General features: G+C 36.5%; 1 protein-coding gene across 19 annotated transcripts in view; it reads right to left on the bottom strand.

The window, feature by feature from the left end:
* Window positions 1-21,602, bottom strand: part of Tbc1d5 (TBC1 domain family member 5) — a 451,848-nt gene that overhangs the window by 191,398 nt on the left and 238,848 nt on the right. For 18 of the 19 annotated variants that reach the window (XM_037199956.1, XM_037199955.1, XM_037199959.1 and 15 more), the window contains 4 exons: window positions 11,014-11,122; window positions 9,528-9,617; window positions 9,357-9,431; window positions 7,178-7,245 (listed from right to left, as the gene is read on the bottom strand). In XM_037199956.1, the coding sequence (XP_037055851.1) occupies window positions 7,178-7,245; window positions 9,357-9,431; window positions 9,528-9,617; window positions 11,014-11,122 (342 nt within the window). Of the gene's footprint in view, window positions 1-2,428; window positions 2,448-7,177; window positions 7,246-9,356; window positions 9,432-9,527; window positions 9,618-11,013; window positions 11,123-21,602 lie in introns of those variants that run through there. The other variant, XM_028882526.2, reaches the window with a different exon arrangement.

The following is a 21,602-nucleotide window of genomic DNA, read 5'->3' as shown; positions in this document are numbered from 1 at the left end:
CAATGGTGATCTGCCTGCAAGATGTGCTAGTGTAATGGTGGCAAAAAGCTGTGGGAGTGACCAACCAATATCTGATTGACAGAAGGCCCTTTCATGAGAATGATTCCATACCCAACACTGCCTTGAGACTAGCCTGGGGACTGTTGTAGAATATTATTCCGATGCTATTATTGTATTATTTCAACACTAATATTGTATTGTATTATTTCAATACAACAAAAAGTGTTACTTTTGTTTATGTAGCATTTGTTTAACTCTGTGAACCTGTGTTACTTTACCTGCCTGAAACACCTGATGGTCTAATAAAGAACTGAACAGCCAATAGCAAGGCAGGAGAGAGAGAGCCTGGGCTGGCAGGCAGAGAGAATATATAGGAGAAATCTGGGAGGAGAAGGAAGAAGAAAAGAGATGAAGAAAGGAAGAAGGAAGTAGCCAGAGAAAGAGGAGGACACCAGGAGCCAGGCAACCAGCTACACAGCAAGCCATGGAGTAAGAGTGAGATTTACAGAATTAAGAGAACAGGAAAAGCCCAGAGACAAAAGGTTAATTTAAAGTTAAGAAAAGCTGGCAAAAACCAAGCCAAACTAAGACCAGGCATTCATAATTAGGAATAAGCCTCCAATTATTTACTTGGGATTTACTTGGGAGCTGGGTGGCAGGCCCCTATGAAGAGTCAAAGAGAAAAAACTACCAACAACAAGGGACCTAGGACAAAACCAGATACTACTGTTCAAAAGAACACAGAGCAATAAAAGAACTCTTAATGACATTCTGCTGTACTCAGATCTTTGCCTTGCTCGGCCATCATTGAAGAAGCTTCCCCCTACAGCAGATGGGAACAAATACAGAGAGCCACAGCCAGACATTAAGCAGGGAATGAGACACCTTGTAACACTCAGCCCTAAATGAGATGTCTCTATCAAAGGATATCCCTTCCCTCAGGAATCAGGGAACAGGGGAAGGCAGACACTAAGAAAAAAATAAATCAACAACATCAAAGCTCATATGGACTCAAGGAGACTGAGGCAGGATGCTCAGGGCCTGCACCAGGTCCTTTGCATAGATATTCTGGCTTCCAGTTCACTGTTTTTATGTGGTGTATGAGTGTGTGAACAAGTGGGTCTCTGTTTCTGTGCCTTCTCCTGGGCTCTATTCCTTCTGTTAGTTTTGTTCAGTTCCAATGTGTTAGTTTTTATTTTATTTATTTTATTATTGTCTCTTATAAGCCTGTTTGTTTTCTAATGAGAGACAGGAAGGGGTGGATCTGGGTGGGAGGAACGGCTAGGAGCAGAGGGAGGGGAAACTGTAATCAGGAAATATTATCTGAGGAAAAGAACATCTATTTTCAATAAGAGGAACAAAAACAACAGCAGTATGGGAAAATACATAATTCTAAGTTATGTATGCAACAATAATAATTATTTTGTTTCTACCTTAAGTGTGAAATGAGAAGGACTGTGGGCCATTGGACAGAGGAACTGTTTTTTCTATTCCTGAAAATCTGTTTTCTCCCCCTTTAATATTGAAAAAACACACACACAGGTTGCCGACAACTCGTGGAGAGCGGCTTGTGTTGTAGTTTTCACTTTCTCGGCTGTGAACAAGTGCATATGTGAGGGCTGGTCGTGAATGCACAAGCGTGTACTTTGTCTGCGTTAAATCAAATCACAACACAAAGCACATCTCTTCATTCATGTGTGCCTGCAGTCCACCTCAAGGAGACTGAAAATATAAATACAAGCTGCTATTTTGGTGTGATCACATGAATGCGGCAGCTTGTATTTTTTTCCCCTGTAACATTTTAACACTGGGCAGATTGTCTGCATTAACACACACCAAAATCAATTCTGCTTTGAAATTGCTTGTAAAATCCCCCTTTCCCCAGAGGAATTTGTTTTTAATTTAAATAAAAAATAGATTCTAAGGAAACTGTGTAAAATATTCCAACAGTTAGGACATTCTGGGAGTACTTCTGCAGAGAAGGGAGTGAAGGCGAAGGTAGACTTCATATTTAAAAGAATAATAATTAAATAAATTAGTTATGTAAAATCGATTGGATAGCACTAATATATCAGGATTTTCCAACAATGATCTACTTGCTATCAGCGTATCACAATGCAATAGGGAATTAATTACACTTGACCAAAACTTATGTAAGTCTTACATATTATAAAAATTGGAGATTTCTCAGGGGAAGAGAAAACAATGCAAATATCAGCATATGCCACTTACTTATCCAGTATGAATAAAACCTAAAGCATATTCATATACTATACTGCACAATAAAATAACAATTATCTATATAGTACTGTTCAACAGAACCTTCTGCAAAGTTAGAAACAGTCTACATAGGTCTGTCCATAGCTGTTAAGACTCATATGCAATTAATGTAAATGAGACTTAATTTTAAAATTTTAATCAAAATTACCTTAGTCACTGATACATGGTTTCTAACCAAGTGACTAGTACATATCTGCAGTTTAAAAGAGAATTTTACAATCATTAATTAGTCCTCAAAATGGTAAATGATATTTTTTTAAGCGAGGATACAAAATTTTATTTGGTCTATATGTAAATTATAAAAAAGAGCAAGCTCTAAAATAAAAATATTCCATCTTTCAAAAAAAGTGAAAATGACTAACTGCTTCACATAGTCTCACATAGGAAACAAACTATCTGAAATGTTAGTAATTACTGAGAATAAAAAAGACCAAAAGTTAAAAATAATGACCAGCAAATCCTACAGGCAAACAGGCAAATTTTAAATATGGCTGAAGTTAAAAGAAAAACACTAACTCAAAGAACTCTAATCATCTACTTTAGGAGACAGAATATATCTAGCGAAAAGATGAGACTATTTGGCAAAGCTCATAGTATGTTAATCTGCAAATGGTATTATAGATGTTGTGTATTTTTAGAATAGACCTTGATAGACCAAATAACATACTTCTTTGGCATCTAGTATGAAAATGCTATTGCATCCTGAATTCAGTTATTTTAAATAATGTTAAAATTTAAAACTGCTAACATTGGAGCTTTTGATTAATATGTGGCATTTTTTTTTCAGAACAATTTAAACTCTAAATAAGAAATTCGCAAGACTGGACATTCCTTGATTTACCTTGTATCAGGGCTTTGTTTCTGTAATAAAAATCAGGATAGTTACAACTTCATTAGCCTGAGATAAGGAACAATTAATTTGAAATGAATATAAACCTCTTGAAGTAAAAAACTGAGTTGTGGCTTAAAATGGATATTAAAATAATTTAAGAGGAAACTATTTAACACAGTGAATATCCAGATCAAATAAATCCAACAATCAAATTATCTTATTTAAACTCAGGTATATTTTTTTAAATGTGTCTTGTAAGACTGAAAAGACATTAAGAAGTAGAGTGAGAGAGTTAAGCAACACTGATTGTCATTGACTATCAGCAACACTGGCCTTAAAAATTGGGTGTCAATTTGGCAATGTGTCTTGAGACCAATAATAATAATAATAATAATAATAATAATAATAATAATAATAACCCAACCTAAGTCAAAAACCTCCACCAACACAACAAAATGGCCTTTCTTAGCTTTCTCTGGGTCTGGGTCTAGCCACAAGATGGGAAGTAGACTAGACAAACAGCAGAGGTCTTGGACACACCACTTCCCCTACGGCACCAACTGATCTTCTGATTTCTTTTTTCTGCTTTCCCCTTAGACTTGAACTTCTTACTGGGTACATATCATAGTTATTCTGGTATCTACCATGCCTGAGAACCTTGGAGATTAGTAAAAATGTTGTGAATGCATATGAGATAGACTTAAATAAATGTAAGACCAAAGTTAAATATCATATAAAAGTTACAGGAAAATTCAACAAGATGCGAAATAGGCACTTAAAAAATCCAAAGGGAAAGTCCATGAAATGAGTTATGGATATGGTGAGTAGCAGGGACCTGACAACAAGCAGTGGGTAAGTAGAATGCTAGGTACAACCTGTTCTTGGTTGTAATGACAGGAAATAACACTGTGAAAGGGAATTATATATGCGTTAGAGAAACTGGGCAAATCTATTTTTCTGTGGCCACAGTTTTAGATTATAAAGCAGTAGGATTATAAATAGTGATGGGACTGAGCACATGGAATGGATTGGAGTAGAAAAGATACCAAATACATCTAATGAGAACAATTAAACAACAGCCTATAGACAGGAGGTTAAAAACTCCAAGCAGAGCAGTAATAACTAAACAGTACTAGTGAGTAAGAAACACACACATAGTAACCCGAGTCTGTGTGCCGTCAGGCTATTTGCTCCCATCTTTAATGCTGCCCCGTCAGTTTAAGTCACCACCATCCTTTACCTCTGAAGACTCGGGATTATCTTCCAGCAGCTGCCCATTACAAATAGACACGAATCCAAACTGTTCCTATGTTTTAAGCATGGTTTATGTAGGGGTTCCTATATTTTTAGATTTCCTTCTTTAAATTACTTAGTTCTAGCCATACACGACTTCACTGGTTCCTCTCAACACTCATTTTCAGGGGGAATTTTTGAACAGGTGTTCCCACTGCCTGAAGTACTCCTCTGTGAGAGCTCTACGAGTTGTCATGAAGGTTTGTTCTCCACATATCAGTACTAATTTCTTCTTTTCAGAGATGCCTTCTCCAATCACTGTCCCTAAAGCCAATATAGCTCGAGCTATTCTCTCAGTAACTACTCACTGTTCTGCTTCACTCCTCCAAAGGTGTTATCACCCTGATAACTCTCCCTGTTTATAAGTGCTGATAGGATTCTTCCTTTCAGCACAAGAAAAATAAATCCTGTGATCACATACCTCTCATATCCACCAATGTCCTGCAACATAGGACACAATATATGTTTTTGAAACCCTAAATTCTTAAGTAACAACTTAACAAAGTATAAACATCTCTGATCTGTGGTTTTTTTTCCTTCCATTGCATTACTCGTAGTTTTATAGATTCAATTGAAAATGATGGAGATCATTTCGATGACCAGGAGCTAGGGATGGTGGCTCATGCCTTTAATTGCAGCACTTGGGAGGTAAAGGCAAGACAGTTGAGTTTCAAATATACTAGTAGAAAAAAAAAAGGGAAAAAAAAAAAAAAAAAAAAAAACAAGAGAAAAATTAACTCTATATGTATTGATACACATATCTTATATTTTTGAGGGGAAAAAAACCCCTAGAATACAAAACAAAACAAAAAACACAACAGTTAAAAAACAACAACAACAACAACAAAAAAAAACCAACCAACCAACCAAACAAACAAACAAAAAAACAGTTCCCAAGATCTACCAGTTTCTTACATAGCCAGGGAGAAATAGTTGAGCTAAGTAAGCAAAATGATGAACAAGGTCTTACTTGGGTTGCTTATAACAGTTTATCCTCCTCTCTCATTTTATATTTTTTGACTACTCTGGACTAGTCTAGTGTGTGGTTCTAGACCAGTGCCATGACTTCTCCACTTCCAGTTAATATTTACAGAAAGATGAATTAAAATCCTTCCTCTGAGATGTAACAGTTTTGACACTTTTAAAACACAAATACTGCCAGGACAGGCTCCAAAGCTACACAGAGAAACTCTGTTTTGAAAACAAACAAACAAACAAACAAACAAACAAAAAACCCCAAACCAAATACTACTACTATTTGTATAGTAACATGTAATTCTATGTTTTATTACCATGAAGTCTGTTTTTCTGACATTGATTACTAAAGTCCTTCTATGGTAACCCTAACTCTGTATTTTCAAAAGAATCAATATTTTCTATGGGGCTCATATGTGCTAATACAAAGGTGCTTTAGTTTCGGTAAACAAGCACTACAGAGACCAATCACTGCCCTCTGAGAAGAGCTTATTTTAAAAAATGGGTGACTCCTGAACTAACTGTGAGATTCAAGATAATGAAAACAATTCCCATTTCACATATTAGCTGCAGTTTAGCTGATCTCTCAACTCCTGATTTTTTTGAATTATTGTCATTTTTAAAGCAGAAAATTCCATCTGTTGAATAGTGCAGGTAATATGGTAGTATTTCAAGTCACCTGATTCTTCAGTATTTTGGGACATACAAGAAAGATTTGAATGTCAGTAAGCTAGAGGCCTGACATTGTTATAGACAGAATTAGAATGGAAAACCCTGTAAAAGCTGCAGAACGTTACATATTTCTAATGCACTCTCCTGTGGTTTCACAGTAAGTGCAGTACAATGATTAACTTTACTAACATTGTATAACAGCCGAAACACAAAGCTATTTAAATCACTATTTTACTCTGCATGCAGGCTGAGCATCCCTAAATTCAAAATCCAAAATCCAAAACTTTGAGGGTACTGAATCAATATTCAAAAAGTTTTGAATTTTGAAACATTTAGATTTTGGGATTTTTGAATTAAGGATTACTAACTGGCAAAGTCTACACAGACAGTCAAAATGATACTCTGCTCCCAAGAAATTCTAGCGAGGGATAATCAACCTTCAGTAATCAAGCCATGAAAACTTGGTGAGGTAACTACTATCATCTCCATTTACAGAAAAGGACACCAATATGGAGGATATTCAGAGTAATTTGACCATAGCTGTAACATGCATTACCTAGAACTCACACTCCATCTCTGAGGCAAATCCCAAGTATTTCACAGCAGGTAGTGCAGAAAGATGAGGTCTGATTTGTAATAGTGATAGGACATTTACTATGCAAAAAGAAGTGGCTTTTCCATATGAATGCTGAATAGAGTAACAGAACAGGTTATTTACACACCTGAAGAGCACCCAGAGAAAAGAAAGAAGGATAACCATAGTAAACATGAAGAAGGGGGGTACAGAGTAATTTGGTTGGAAGGCAATTCAAATGTACACACAGAGATAAGCTGACCAAGTATTACCAATATAAATAATCACACAACACAACCCTTTCAGAATAACGTGAACTATCAGAAATTGATAAAGGTAACATTCTTTGGTTGATGTGTAGTTTATTTTGAAAATTTTGAAATCTTTAAGACAAAAATCTGTAGAATCAAAATTTCTTTAAGAAAATAACTTTGCATTAAGCAAGTAGAATATTGCAGTCAATTAAGGTCCTCTATGGATCTCATATTGTCTTAAAATTACAGAGAAGTAGCATTATTTTAAATTAGTGAACAAAACACAGCTCTACATACGTTCTTTTGACATCTTGCTCAATCATGGATCGCAGTTCTTTATCTTGAAAGAACTTGTTCCAAAGACTCTGGAAAAATGAGATTAACCTAATTAAAACAATCTCACATTACTTGACTTTTATGACTTCAATTTAACAATTTAAGTGATTGAATTTATTCTTCTCATAGCTGTCACTTTAGATTTCTCAGATAGGAAACCTGACAGAAATATTTCTATTAAAATCTGGTTTAATTCAAAAGTTTACAATTTTCTTCATTTCCTTCCTATATGCATTTTTGAAATTTCATCATCTCTGTAGGATGAAGGGCACTTCCACTACTGTTGTCTAGTCTAAGAGGCATTTACATTTTCAAAATAAAAACTTGGGGAAAGTCTAAAAATTACTTAGTGAGAGGGTAAGGTAGCACACACCTTTAATCCCTTTATTCTGGAGGCAGAGGCAAGCAGATCTGTTTGAGGCCAGCCCAAGCAAGTTTCAGTCTAGCCAAGGCCATGTAATGGGGCTCTCTCTCAAAAAAACAAAAGAACAAACCAAGCATCTAAAAATTATTTGGTATCTTATGGTACTATAGAAAGAAAAATACTAATCTATCTATAAAATGGGGGAAAGTATTCTTCTCAGCTGAATACACAGGTGTAGAGCAGCAACAAGTGGTAAGTTACACAGTCTCTGTTAGGTACCAACTGTCCTCCACTCCAGAGTCACCACAGGGAGCTGCTCTCTTCTAGACAGTTCCGTCAAGTGGACACTTGTAAGGTGTTCCTTAGCTGCTTCCCTCTCCATTGGAACCCTGATACCACTATCCTCAGGGACACTCTTCTGTTTTACATTTAGTTCTTATGAGACCCCTTGCACTTCCCCATGTATGCATGCATGTACATGCGTGGGCGCACACACCCGTCCATAGACACACATACACACATGTCTCAGGGATTGAACCAAGGTGGTCAGGCTTGGAGGCAAGTCTCTGAAATTAATTTAATTCTGAACATGAAAAATTCTTAGAATGTGAACACAAGCCTGTAATTAGCAGTTAATTATTCAGACTGAAAGTTAGCCAGGGACAAATAGACAATCCATTTATTTCCCTGTGTTCTAATGGATTAATGTTTTTAATTAAATTAGCCAAATTCTGGCAAATTTTCCACCAAGGAAAACAGAGTCCAAGAAAACAGGTAGCCAGTTTTTACACTGAAACACAGCTTGTATTAATGTCAATATGTTTAAAGTCAAAATCAAGTATATAAACTTATAATAATAATGAAACATATTTTGGAAGACAACAGCCAACCTAAAATTAACATTCACTTTTCAAAAACAGAGCATTCCTACATTTAAAAAGCAAGGACTAATTTAGAGTACAGTGGATAACTCAAGAGAAATTGCTATGGTGTAGATCCTGAAAGCTCGCAAAGGCTGCAGTGTGGAAAGCTTAGTGGCTTAGCCTGTTGGGAGGCGGCAGCACCTTTAAGAGACAGGCCCACAGGTGCTGAGTAGATACCTCAGCAGGTGAGATGCAAGCATGAGAACCTGAGTTGGAGTCCTCAGCATCCACGGACAAAGCTGAGCATGGCCTTATGTGGCTGTAACTCCAGCACTGGGGAGCAGAGATGGTGGATCCTAGTCAGTCTAGCTGAAAGCAAGCTTGAGCTTTAGTGAGAGACCTAGTCTCAAGGGAACAAGGCAAAGAATGCTAGAGCAGGACACCACGTCCACCTCTGGCCTCTATGGGTGTGTATACACACAGATACACTAAATCAGGATTTAGGTAGTTAGTATTTAGAATACTGAAAACACAGGGCATGAAATAAATTGTTTACATAGGGATTTTCATATAAAGTACCCTTACCCCATACAGATGACATAAATCATTAAAGCATTTTTTTTTTTAAGGAATGAAAAAGGCTGGAACAAGAATAGAGAAAGGGTTTGAGAGATGCCTCAGTAGTTAAGAGCCCTGGCTGTTAATACAGAGAACTTTGTTTGGTTGCCAGCACCCATATCGTGGCTCATAATCACCCATAATTCCAGTTTCAGCGGATCTACCATGCTCCTCTGGGTTCCAAAGGTACCAGGCACACACATGGTACACAGACATTACACGCAGGCAAAACACACATACATATAATAAATGAAATAATTTTAAAACAAACAAACATAATAAAAAGGAACTTTACTCCTTCATCTTGTGAAAGGGGATTGTTGATCATCAGATCCTGTTGGCCAACAACTTTCCTTGGATTAGTGATATGCTGGTAAAGAAAGAGATATATCAAAAGATCAGAGGCTAGTACTTTAAAGTCAGCACATAAAAATAAATGCATGAGTTACATTGACTTTTTACTTACTACTTCTTTAATACTGCTATACCATGCTCTTAGTTCTTTAATTCTACTTGTCCATTGACTTTTATCTTGAGGAAGAACACAAAGAAAGAGCTGTTGGGGGGGAGAAAAAGAGAAAATTTTGTAAAAAAGAATCCTACTAAGTATGAAAACCAGGCTAAATAAGATCATTGGAAAATTTAAAGAAAGACCCCATTCATGACATGTCCCATTCAATATAATCATTTCAATTCCCAATAATATGTTCATGGATATATAAAAATATGATTAGAATAGTCAAAAACTAAATAATCAATGGTTAAAAGCAAGAATTAAAAAGTTAAACTACAAAATAGATATAAGCTTTCTTCAAAATTTATTCTAAAAAGGGAGGAAAGCACATGGAAGTTCACATCTAATCTCCCTGGGAATGACAGGAAGTTACTGCAGGCAACACCTGGTAAGCAGTCCCTAGGATTTCATCAAGTCAGTGGCCTGAGGGCTGAAGGCTGAAGGCACAGAAGTGAGGCTGCAAGTTTAACAGCAGAGAATGTAATTTAGAACTGGCAGTCAGCTTATCAAAATACATTCTTCAAATGACAAATTTGATTTAACTTAGTTTAATACACTAATAAAGTGAATCCAGACTTAGGTTTATTTTTAGGAAACAAAATATACTTAAAGTTAAACAACGGGGAATGAGGGTGGGGCACTAATATTTGAATACACATTTTCTAACAGCAGGTCTCCTGTCTGCCTCTAAAGAAAGAAAAATGTATTTTCATTATTAAATCTAAATTATTAAATCTAGAACTATATAATACATCATGTATATCTTATTGTTTTGATTTGCACAGACTTTACAATCTCAAATTATGCAGACAGCCTTAAAAATACTGATAGAGGTCATTTAAAAAACAAGTCTACACCCAAATTCATTCATTTTAGAGAACAAAATGGGCTAATTTTTCAAAGCAATTAAAATGATGACTGCAGATCATCATTACCACTTTTGGTAACCAATGACCCTTCTCTCCAAAGGAGAACGACCCAATTTCCTTCTACTCTCCTGGTTGCCCTCCACTTTATGTTTCTAACAAAAGAATGTTAAGTCTTTCCATATGCTCTTTAGTAAGACAAAAGGAGAATGACAAGATGACAGAGGCTCAAACTTCAAGCTTGCCCTCCACTCTCCTGCCCAACTTCAAAACATCTGAAAAGCCTCCTCTGGGTCATTTAATAGCACTGCTCTGAAATGTTCACCATTAAGGGAAATGAAAGTTACTTCAAAGGATTTATTTACTAGCTCCACTTGCCCAGGTGGTTCAACCTTAGTGGTAAATGTCCTATGAAAGGAAAACATAAATGGCAAAAAAAAAAAAAAAAAAAAAAAAAAAAAAGTTACATATCCAGAAACTTCAGTGATCCCTGTGTGGGTAATCTTCCAGGGCATCAGATAATGTGCTCATACTTTGCTACCACAAACTGTAAATAAATATTTCCTTCTTACCTTCCAGCAGATGCTGCGGAACCTGCTGCTTCTCAGCTGCCCATTAATCCCCTTCTGTCTTATTGTTGCCAAGTAATTGTTGTTTACAAATAGTTCTTCCCATTCTTTCCTGTAGGAAAAAAACCAGATCAGTGGTGTCCTTTTGTTAAAATCCTTCTACTACAAGAGGAGTGTGCTACAAGAAACTAATTTTAAATAGCCTAAGAAATTTAACTTTTAAAATGCATATATTTAGGGGTGTTCTGTATCTGAACGAATGGCTGTCTTCTTGGACACAGTTCTTCTGTAGATTTAATGAATATGTAGATCGCTATAATTATCCTAGCTTCTGAAATATGTAATGTCTATGGAGGCTATTCCATTTCCTTGAAGACACTGGTAGTGTAGTTCAGTGAATAAGTAAGAAAAATGAGTCTTAGTAAAAATATGACTTATTTATCTATTAACAAAAGTACACCTGTTTCCAAAATTACATAAGAAAGAAGTAGCCTGTTGGTTATACTGACTTCTCATATAAAATAACTCTTCAAATAATCCTATTTTGTTTTCTGCTAGGCTGGACAGTTAAATGTAATAGAATACCACCTTTTTAAATTGTGAATGCTTCCTATTGAAATCCCCATAGCTTCTTTCTACATGATCAGTGTGAAAATGTTAACAGGTGCAGAGAAATTTCAAGAAAACATCAAAAAATGTAAGAGTCTCAGTGTAAAAACTGTTAAAGGCAAGCTTGAATACCTTGTAGTCTGTGGCTGAGTAGACAAACAACTGAAATATGCCTCACAGGCATGCAGGCACCAGGGGCCCACACCTGTGCCTCATTAATATATAAGTAAATCTGCTCTACTGGGAAACAATTGGAAATTAATTGTCCCAAACCATTAACTGAGGTTGACTAAAGGAATCAGACCCACATTCCCAGCATCTTGCACCAAACTAAACAATAAGAGTCATTTGTCAACAGTTGAGACTTCTGAGATCAGCTTCATGAAATTACCCTTAAATTCCATAATACTATAATAAAATTGACTTAAGATGTAAAATTCAGTATCAAAGCCAAAATCCCAGATATAATCTCTGGAGAAAGATATGCTAAAGAAGAAAGCTACTGAAACCTCAGAAACACAAGGCCATTATGGGCCAGATTCCATGTATGTTGGGAAAGGATACAATATCTATCTTGAGAAAATGTTATAAGGACAGGGAATATAGTTCAGTGAGTATTGCCATGGCATAGGCATTTCAGACCCCAGGGCAGGTCACACTTTTTTTTTTTTTTAAGTGCCATAATGGCTGCTGAATTCATGAATTCACTACAGCTGTGGTTACCTACACAAGGCCTGCAAAGATCAATTCAGTTTAAAATTCCAACACTAAGTGGGGAGAGTCTCCTGAGGCATCCAAACCTAGCTGAGGAGCTTTGGTAGTTTATGGTTGCTTGGGGAGAAGTGTGATGGCTATTCTTGGTTGTCAACCTGACTACACCTGTAATTAACTGAAACTCAAAAGCAGAGGGAACATCTGTGAGGAATTTTTGCTTATTTGAAGCAAAAATCCAAACACCTTTAATCCAGATCTTTTGAGGTGGGAAGATATGTACACAGACACACACACACACACACACACACACACACACACACACACACACACACACGGGGTGGGGGTGATTTATTCTGTAAATTCTGTTACTCTAGAGACCCTTGACTAATATAGGCCACTGGTAGATTACCCACACCCAATGGATGAATCTAGGCGCCTACATGCATATGCATCACTAAATGAACTCAGCGGGTTAAATAGTAAATAAGTGTTTTTCAATTCCAATGAGTCCCACACATACACCCACACTGTGTTTTTATCAAGTTCTTAGTAATATTCAAAGATCAGATACAGAACCACATTATAGAGATATGTCTCAGCTTGTAGCCTGGGAACAAAAAGAACAGATTTCAAATGTATTTTGAATCCCAAATTAAACTTAATTTGTAAAACAAACAACCAATAAACAAATTAAAACAAGTACTTTCATGGCCTGAAAACATCAATAACTCTGGATAAGGAAAAAAGAAGTATGAGTTAGTGACTTCCAGTCTCTGGCTAGACTGCCATCCTGTCAAGTTAGGTTGGCTTTTGAGGTCAAGCTATGTGCTCTTAAATAATGAAGCACGATTATTAGGTGTGATGAATAAAGACCCTGTGCCTTGACTGGTGCAGAGGAAAGGAGCCTGGGGCAAATGAATTTGAATATCTCTGAAATTTGCAATCATTTAAACCTATTCATACATATAGTTCTAATTAAGGTGTAACATTTCAAGTTGAGAAAACCTCTAACAACAGAGGCACACAAAGGCCACAAGGTAATCTACTGTCTATTCTATGGAATAGTATTTGACCAATAAACTGTGATATAAAGTAATATTTATGCAGTGCCTACTAAGTGCTTAGCATTCATAGAGACACAACGGGGTGTGAAGTTAGGGTAGTGGAAAGACACATTTCTGTAGATTGTTTTTGGTAAGATTGCCATTTTTACTATGTTAATCCTGCCTATCCATGAGCATGGGAAATCCTTCCATTTTCTGATATCTTCTTCAATTTCTTTCTTTAGGGACTTAAAAGTTCTTATCATACAGGTCCTTCACTTGTTTAGTTAGTGTTACCCCAAGGTATTTTATATTATTTGCAGACACATTTCTAAACCAATAATACTAAAATTAACAAAGCTCTTGGGTAGAAGAAATGGTTTTATTATAATTAAAACTCCAAATATAAAATAATTCAAATCACAGCTACTGAAATTTTACCTATAAGAATTGATCTATGATCTATCTGATGTTAAAGAGAGTACAAAGGGCAAGATGTTCTAGAGGAGCTGAACCAATATGAAATTTTTTTTTTTAAAGATTTATTTACTTATTATGTATACAGTGTTCTGCCTACATGCCAGATGAGGGCACCAGATCTCATTGTAGATGGTTGTGAGTCACCATGTGGTTGCTGGGAATTGAATTCAAGACCTCTGGAAGAGCAGTCTGTGCTTTTAACCTCTGAGCCATCTCTCCAGCACTAGGAATGTTTTTTTTAAATAAGCATCAATATAAATGATAGACTTAACTGATCCTGAAGTTGGGGAAAAATAATATGAAATACTAAGGACTTGGTTGTAGAGACTTCCAATTTATTTAGCAAAAGTAAAGGAAAAGTAGTGAGCAAATTTTGTCTTATACTATATATCAGGAGTACAGGGCAGTGGGCAGATCTGAACAGCCAAAACCTGTCAATAATGCCACCAAATGACCAAATGATAAAAAGTTCATTGTAATATTGTAGGTAAAAAACCCTCTTTGTTTTTGTTTTCTTTAGACAGCGTTTCTCTCTGTAGCTCACTCTGACTATTCTGGAACTCACTCTGTATACCAGGCTGGCCTCAAACTCACAGAGATCCATCTGCCTCTGCCTCCTGGGTGCTGGGATTAAAAGCATGCAACACCACCACCTAGGCAAAAAACTTTTAACCCCTATAGAAGCCAGTTTCTTTATGTGTCTTCAATTCCTCTTTTCAAATGAGAAAACAAATATTTAGAAAAATTAAACTACTCACAAGAGAAAAAACAAATTAATGAAAACTAGGAATAGTACCTTTCTAGAACAAGTAATCTAAAGACAAAGCATGATAGAGACAGCACAAAGAAAATGATCTGTCAATTAAGCTGGACAGAAATAAGATCTTATGTTTTCTCCTCAGACCTCAGTTAATATTTGGTAAGGGCAGAAGGTAACCTGTCAACACTTGACTGAAAAGATGTGATATGACCACAGTGAAGAATGACCTGGTACATTTAAACATTTAAGGAGTCTTAATTGCATGTGTGACAGACTACATTCAGCCTGGCAAACCAAATAGTGGTGTCATTGTTTATGTGTTATTCAGGCAACCATATCATTGAAAGTTCATGGATGAAGCTTCCCTGTTGTATATACAGAAGACACAATCTTTCAACAGACATCTTGGTCCTTTTATCTATAATATTCCCTGAGCCTTGGGTGTAGAAACCTAGACCTTCAAGAACTCCTTTGAAAAAAGCGTTAGTGCCACCAAGTGGCAAGTACTCTACCATTGCAGGCACCAGATCCCTGAAAACAATCCCCGAAAGACTGATTAGCAGTGGCTGCCTTGGAATTAATTTGATATAGTGTTGACAAGTACTTAAAATTACTGCGTTGCTCCTCAAAGAGACTACTGTGAGTAAGTAGCACTGGCCAAATGTGTAGCAACTGTTCCTCAAAAAACTCCAAACAAAACCAACAAATCGGCAAGGTTTTTACAACAGTAACTGATGATTTCCCTTTAAGAGTGAGTTCCATAGCTAGCCTTCTGCAATGGTTTGTTTTGCTTTTTGTTTCTGACATGGAAATCACTTCTCCTTGGTTTTGACAGAGCATCTCATTGTGTAACCCTGACTGACCTGGAACTCCCTGTATAAGTCAAGCTATCCTTAAACTCCACTACCTCTGCCTTGTGAGTGCTGGAATCAAAGGTGTGTGTCACTACACCTAAACGAGGAAATTACTCTGAATACTCAAGGAATGAATACAGCTAATGATTATAAAGATATCTATTTTCAATTGAAAATTTTAATGTACTTTCCAGTATTTATATTGTGAAATCTTTTTTAAATTGTTCATATATATTTTGGTCATATTCTTTCCCCTTCCCCAACTCCTCCCCTACACACCCTCTCTGCCCACCCCATTCCATATTTTGCTTCTCTCTTAAATAAGTGAAAGCTGAAAGCAAATCCAAAGCCCAAAAGCAAGAGCACGCGCGCACACAGACACAGACATAGACACAGACAGACAGACAGACAGACAGACACACACACACACACACACACACACACACACACACACACGGCATAGAAAGAAAAAGGAGAAAATACATCATGAAAACATGGAGTCAGTTCTGTATTGGACAACTAGTGCTCAGCATCAGAATGTCTAGGAGTGTGGTTAATATATCTAGTATCACTCCATTCAAGAAAATGGACTTCCCTCTCCAGCAGGTATTAATTGCAAATAACTTCTTGTTTGAACTTTTACAGGTCTTATGTATGCTGTTGCAGTTTCTAATCTGTGTCTTCTAAATCTATTGTTTAATAATTTTGTAACTGAAGTGATACATAATTATGTGCTAAATTTAGAGAAGAAAACTTTAATCGGTGATCTAGATGATGGTAAACTACAGAATATATCCATATTCTAAGAAGAGTGTGTCATTTATATGATGATTTCTATCTGAATTTTTGATATCGTCTGGAGGTGAACAATGTCTCTATAGGAAGGAGGCGGGAAACACAACTCCCACGACTGTAGTAAGGAAAGAGGACACAGACTACTGAGCAGTACTGGAAAGCTCTACTCTTTGCAGCTCTGATGACAATGCAACTGCTCAGGGGTAAGAGAAGGGTTATCACTGTGAAAAGCACAAGCTACAGGAAATGGGAAAAGGAAATGGAAGAGGATTCTCTGGCTTCTGGGTTGTGTGGTCAGAGTGCAATGAGATAGGAGGTCTCAGAGATGGTCATGGAGTTGTGAAGGAAAGGCAGACAGCCGCCATGACCTTGTTGCAATCAACAGAGTGTAATGAAATCAAAGGGAAGAAGGAAGATGACCGAGGAGCAGCACTGACTGTGTAAACCCCAGAAGCATGAAGAAAGGGAAAGTTGATATCAAAGTGTTTGCATAATTTGATATTCCTAGTGTATAAAGTGAGATCTTAAAATTTGTCCTATCATCTATGATCACATTTTTTAAGCTCATGCAAAGGAAAAAGAGACAATTTTAAATGTTTCTAATTTATAGAAAAACATACTAAGGATTTCTACCTGCAAAAGGAGTGTATCATAATCTCCATATCCTATGCAATGCCAGTTAAAGGAATGACTTTAAAAATGCTATTCAAACAGAACAAGAGCCCTCCTCAGATCTACAGAAATATGGAGAGCACACACGCAGTATGCCAGCATGCGACCACAGCGAGCGGCAGGGATACGGGGCTGCAGCACTAGGTCTGCAGGTGCCGACACCAGGCAGGCAGACACTGATGTGTCTGTAATTACCTCATTTTTAGCTGAAATCACGGGTAATGAGGGAACTCCGAGTCTCTAAAAGGCAATTAGTAACTCTACTGGCTTTTTGCTTCCTCTATCAGGAATTTTGAAAAAGTTACTCTTATTTCAAGCCTTTCTCCCCTCTATAATGAAACATCAGGGTATATCACTCATACATATGTACATACATATAAAATGGAATGTACAATTACCACAAGCTTAAAATAATTTCTTCATACATTTAGGTAAAATATGGTCTTATGCAGTAAGGTGTTACCGAGACAAAGGTGAGGATTAGTTTATTACATGGAGATTGCTAAAATCTATTGTAAAGTTCTGAGTGCAGGTTTGGAATACATGAGGACTTGAAATCTTGAGTCCAATCTTGCATTCTCTAGAATATAAAGAACTAAATTAAAGTACAGTTGGAGACTCGTAGCTATAACACACTTATTCTTTATGTGACCTGAAATGCAAGGTCACATCGAAACTGGAGAGTTCATTTAATCATATGTTTAGGAGAGGAATCCAGAAAAGTTTCATTAGAAGATTTCCAATTTTATAAAAATGTTATATATACATGTTTTAATTGAAGTAATAATAAAAGTCATTATATTACTAATCAAAGGATCAGCATTTAGAGATGTGGTAAGAAAAGGCGCTCCTGTTAGTCAATCTCCATGATAACTGGAGGAACTTTGTATTTCATGGTATTTCTCAAACATTTAATTGATATAGAAGGGAAAATTCCTTCTGTAACTTCTACTATATCTCCTGAACTGCCTTCCCAGTTGACCTTGGGTATTTGATGTTTGAAGTAACTGGTATGGGCTTGATATATGACTTTGAGAATATGATAAAGGAAGTCAAGGATCGGGGTGTAGGTCTAGAACCTTAGGCCATCAGGAGGCAGGAAACTTAGGAGGTCAAGGGCAGTCTGAGCAGTACAAAAATGTTTAACAGTGAGAGGAAAGAATAAGACAGAGACTGAGAGGAGGGAGGGAAGATTGACTGGCTTACGATACACTATATAATACAAGAAAAACTGTAAAGGAACACTCATAGTATCAGAAATAAATTATTTTCCATGAATTTTAAAATTGATGTTTTTTTTTAACAATGGATTTATTTAGCAAATGTTTATTTGAAATGGATTTTTATTTATTTGGCTTCTAAAAGCAAAATCTCTCTTAAGACATACATGTTTTCCAGGAGTAGAATGGTTTCTATGGTTATACACTGCAACAATGCATGTATCCTTGAAGTATCTTCACTCAAGAAGCCTACAATAACAGGGAGTGGTGGCCCATGCCTGTAATCTTAACACTCAAGAGGTAGCGACTTGTGGATCTCTGTGAGTTAGAAGCCAACATGGTCCACACAGCAAGTTGAAGGACAGCCAGGACTACATCAAGAGGTCCTATGTGGTGGTTTATATAAGAATGGTTCATAGACTTGAATGCTTAATGACCAAGGAGTGGCACTATTTGAAAGGATTAAGGAAGTGTGGCCCTGTTGGAGGAACTATGTCACTGGGGATGGCCTTTGACATTACAAGAACCCAAGCCAGGCCCAGTGGCTTTCTACTCTTTCGAGCTGCCTGCAGATCTGGATGTAGAATTCTTAGCTACTTCTCCAGTAACATGTTTGCCTACCGGCTACCATTCTCCCCACCATGATAATGGACAAAACCTCTGAAACTGTAAGCAACCCCCAATTAAATGTTCTCTTGTTGCTATGGTCATGGTGTCTCTTTACAGCCACAGATGGTAACCAAGAAACTCCCTTGTCTAAAATAAATAAATAATTAAACAAATAGATAGATATGATACATAGATAAATAAATGAATGAATGAAATAAAGCAAACAAAAACGATATAAAACAGAACAAAATACTACAATGAGTCTACCATCCACTTGACAACCTCCAAGTGAGCACTATCCAATAGAATCTGAGGTGGAAGATATGCTTTGTATTTCTCTTTCCACCATAACAATTACAATTACATATATCAACAAAGCAGCTGAAATCTGGTTAGTACAAATGAAGGATTGCCTATTTTATTGTAATTTAAATAGCATCATATAGCTCATGGTTCCTGAACTAAGCTCAGAATGTTTTAAAAATGCTATTCATTCAGATACTCAGTTTTAAAAGAAGCAACTATTACAGTTCAAGGGATATCAGGACAAAAACACACATGACACAAACTTACATAGAAAGAAAACAACCATCAAACACTAAATAATACATGTGCTTAAATAGCTATGCATGTGATGCTACAACATCATCCTAAATGAATGATGCTACTGCTAAGAGGCACAGGGATGCCTACTTCCTCCCTTCTGTCTATACTACATCACTCACTAGACCCAAGGATGTTCTGCCACAGTCACCTTCCCTAGCTCCCTCACACATGTATATGTCAAAGTAGGGAGAGAAAATCTCCATAGATGACTATATGTTTGTAAGATATCAAAATGGTCATGCTGAAAAGAACTATGCCTAAAATCTGGGTTATAAGCCCAAATAAAACCAAATTCAATAACAAATTTAAAAAGAACCAAGGAAATATAGCTTAAAATGAAGATAAATGGGTTATATGATAAAATGAACTTTAGTATGAGGTCAATTAAGTTAGTTTGCATTAGTATTTCTGGGAAAACAATTTCCTACTGCCTGTGAAAACCCAAAACATCTCTCCACAAAAGACAGTGAGAACCTCACTCAATTACAGATCAAGGGCCCTGTCTACTGTACTGCATTAGAAACAATTCAGACTCTGCAAGTCTGGGGTCTTTAGAATCATGGTATGGGCTTTGCTGGCTTAGCATCCCAATTCAAAACTTTTAGGGCATTGTTAATACACAAACAAGGTTCAAATTTTTGAATATATCATATTGGGGATTTTCAGAAAGAAAATATGCAAACAGTATACTTACAAAGAAAAACTATAGCTTGGTGTGTTTTAGAAAAGTTCTCACGATATGTAACTCCGACTGTGCTGGAGCTCACTATACAGACCACCTTGACACTTGAACTCAGACATCCTCTTGCCTCTGCCTTCTGACTGCTAGAATTAGAGACATGCACCACTAAGCCCAGCTAAAAATTAAAATTTTCAAAGACACAGTGATATTCAAGGTATTTGGCACGGTAAAGTTATATGTATCATAGCAGTGATTTCTTTTTTTTTTTTTAACTCAACAGGAAAATGTTGAGATTACCAAAATATTCCCTAGATCCATGTATAATTTTTCTCTGATGTTGTATATACTTTGAAAACACAAAGTTCTCTGTCTCTGCATTAAATAACAGTTTTGTTTTCATAGTTATTTGTTCTATTTTTAAATTAATTTTTGTTAGCATAAAGATAAATGGTTTAAGTATGATTTTTACATGTATCTATCATTATGCTTTGTTCTTGGCCATTCCCTTTTCTCCATTCTGTTTTTAGTGGATTTCCCTTATGTCTATTTTTAAAAGTTTTTTTTTTATATGTATGAATGTTTGCCTGTATGCATATACACGAATTTGGTTCCTGGCACCTGGGATCCACAAGATACTGGATACCCTGGAACTGGACTGACAGGTAGTTGTGAGCTGCTGGGAGCTGAACCAGGCCCTCTGCAAGAGCAGCAAGTGCTCTTAACCACCAAACCATTTCCTCAGCCCTTCTCATAACTATCAGCTTCCTTAAGGGATACACTGATAGTCCTTTATCCTCTTTCTTAAAGTTTCACTGTCATAACTTCAGGTATCCCAGTCCACTGGCACTCTGAAAGTGTCAAATGGAAGACTTCCAGAATAAACAACTCATAAATGTTATGCCGCATAGCAATTAGTGGTGCAATCTCATACTATTTTGTCCCATCCAAAATGTCAATTATTGCTCTGTCCTGTGCATCTTCATCCAATATGCTATATACATCCACTAGTTACTTAGCAGCTGCCTCTGTGGTCAGATTAACTGTTTCGGTATCCTGATGATTTAAATTTAAGGGCCCTCTTTATAATTAATAATGACTACACAGTTCAAGAGTACTGAAGCTAGAAATTCGATGATGTCAAGAAGCTAAGACAGAAAAAGGTTTTGGCTTAGTATATAAAGGAAATAAACATGTTTTAGTTGATCTATGGTAGGGATATATAGATCTTCTGTATTATGGTTGCAAATGTCATCTGTGGATTTAGGAGCAGAAAAAATGAAGTTCCTTCAAGTCGCATCAGGAGCCAAGTGCACAAAATTGGGCCAGATCATTGTGTTGATTATTTAACCCTGTTACCCTCCCTTAAACAAAACTCCTGGATGGAAAAAAGAGTTCAGCCTATTTAGACAGAAAAGACAGAATTAGACAGAGTATCGTGAGGGTTGGGGAAGGAGACCTGTGGACAGAACAAAATCCAAACAACAAGAAGGCTGTCTCTAGTTCTAAAGCAATAGAGCTCTGCTGTCCAACAGATTTAACATTTTTAAA

Source organism: Peromyscus leucopus, chromosome 16_21 (genome assembly GCF_004664715.2).
Source record: "Peromyscus leucopus breed LL Stock chromosome 16_21, UCI_PerLeu_2.1, whole genome shotgun sequence".
NCBI lineage: Eukaryota > Metazoa > Chordata > Mammalia > Rodentia > Cricetidae > Peromyscus > Peromyscus leucopus.
The sequence above is the reverse complement of the archived record's forward strand: the minus strand, read 5'-3'. Positions and strand labels throughout refer to the sequence as shown.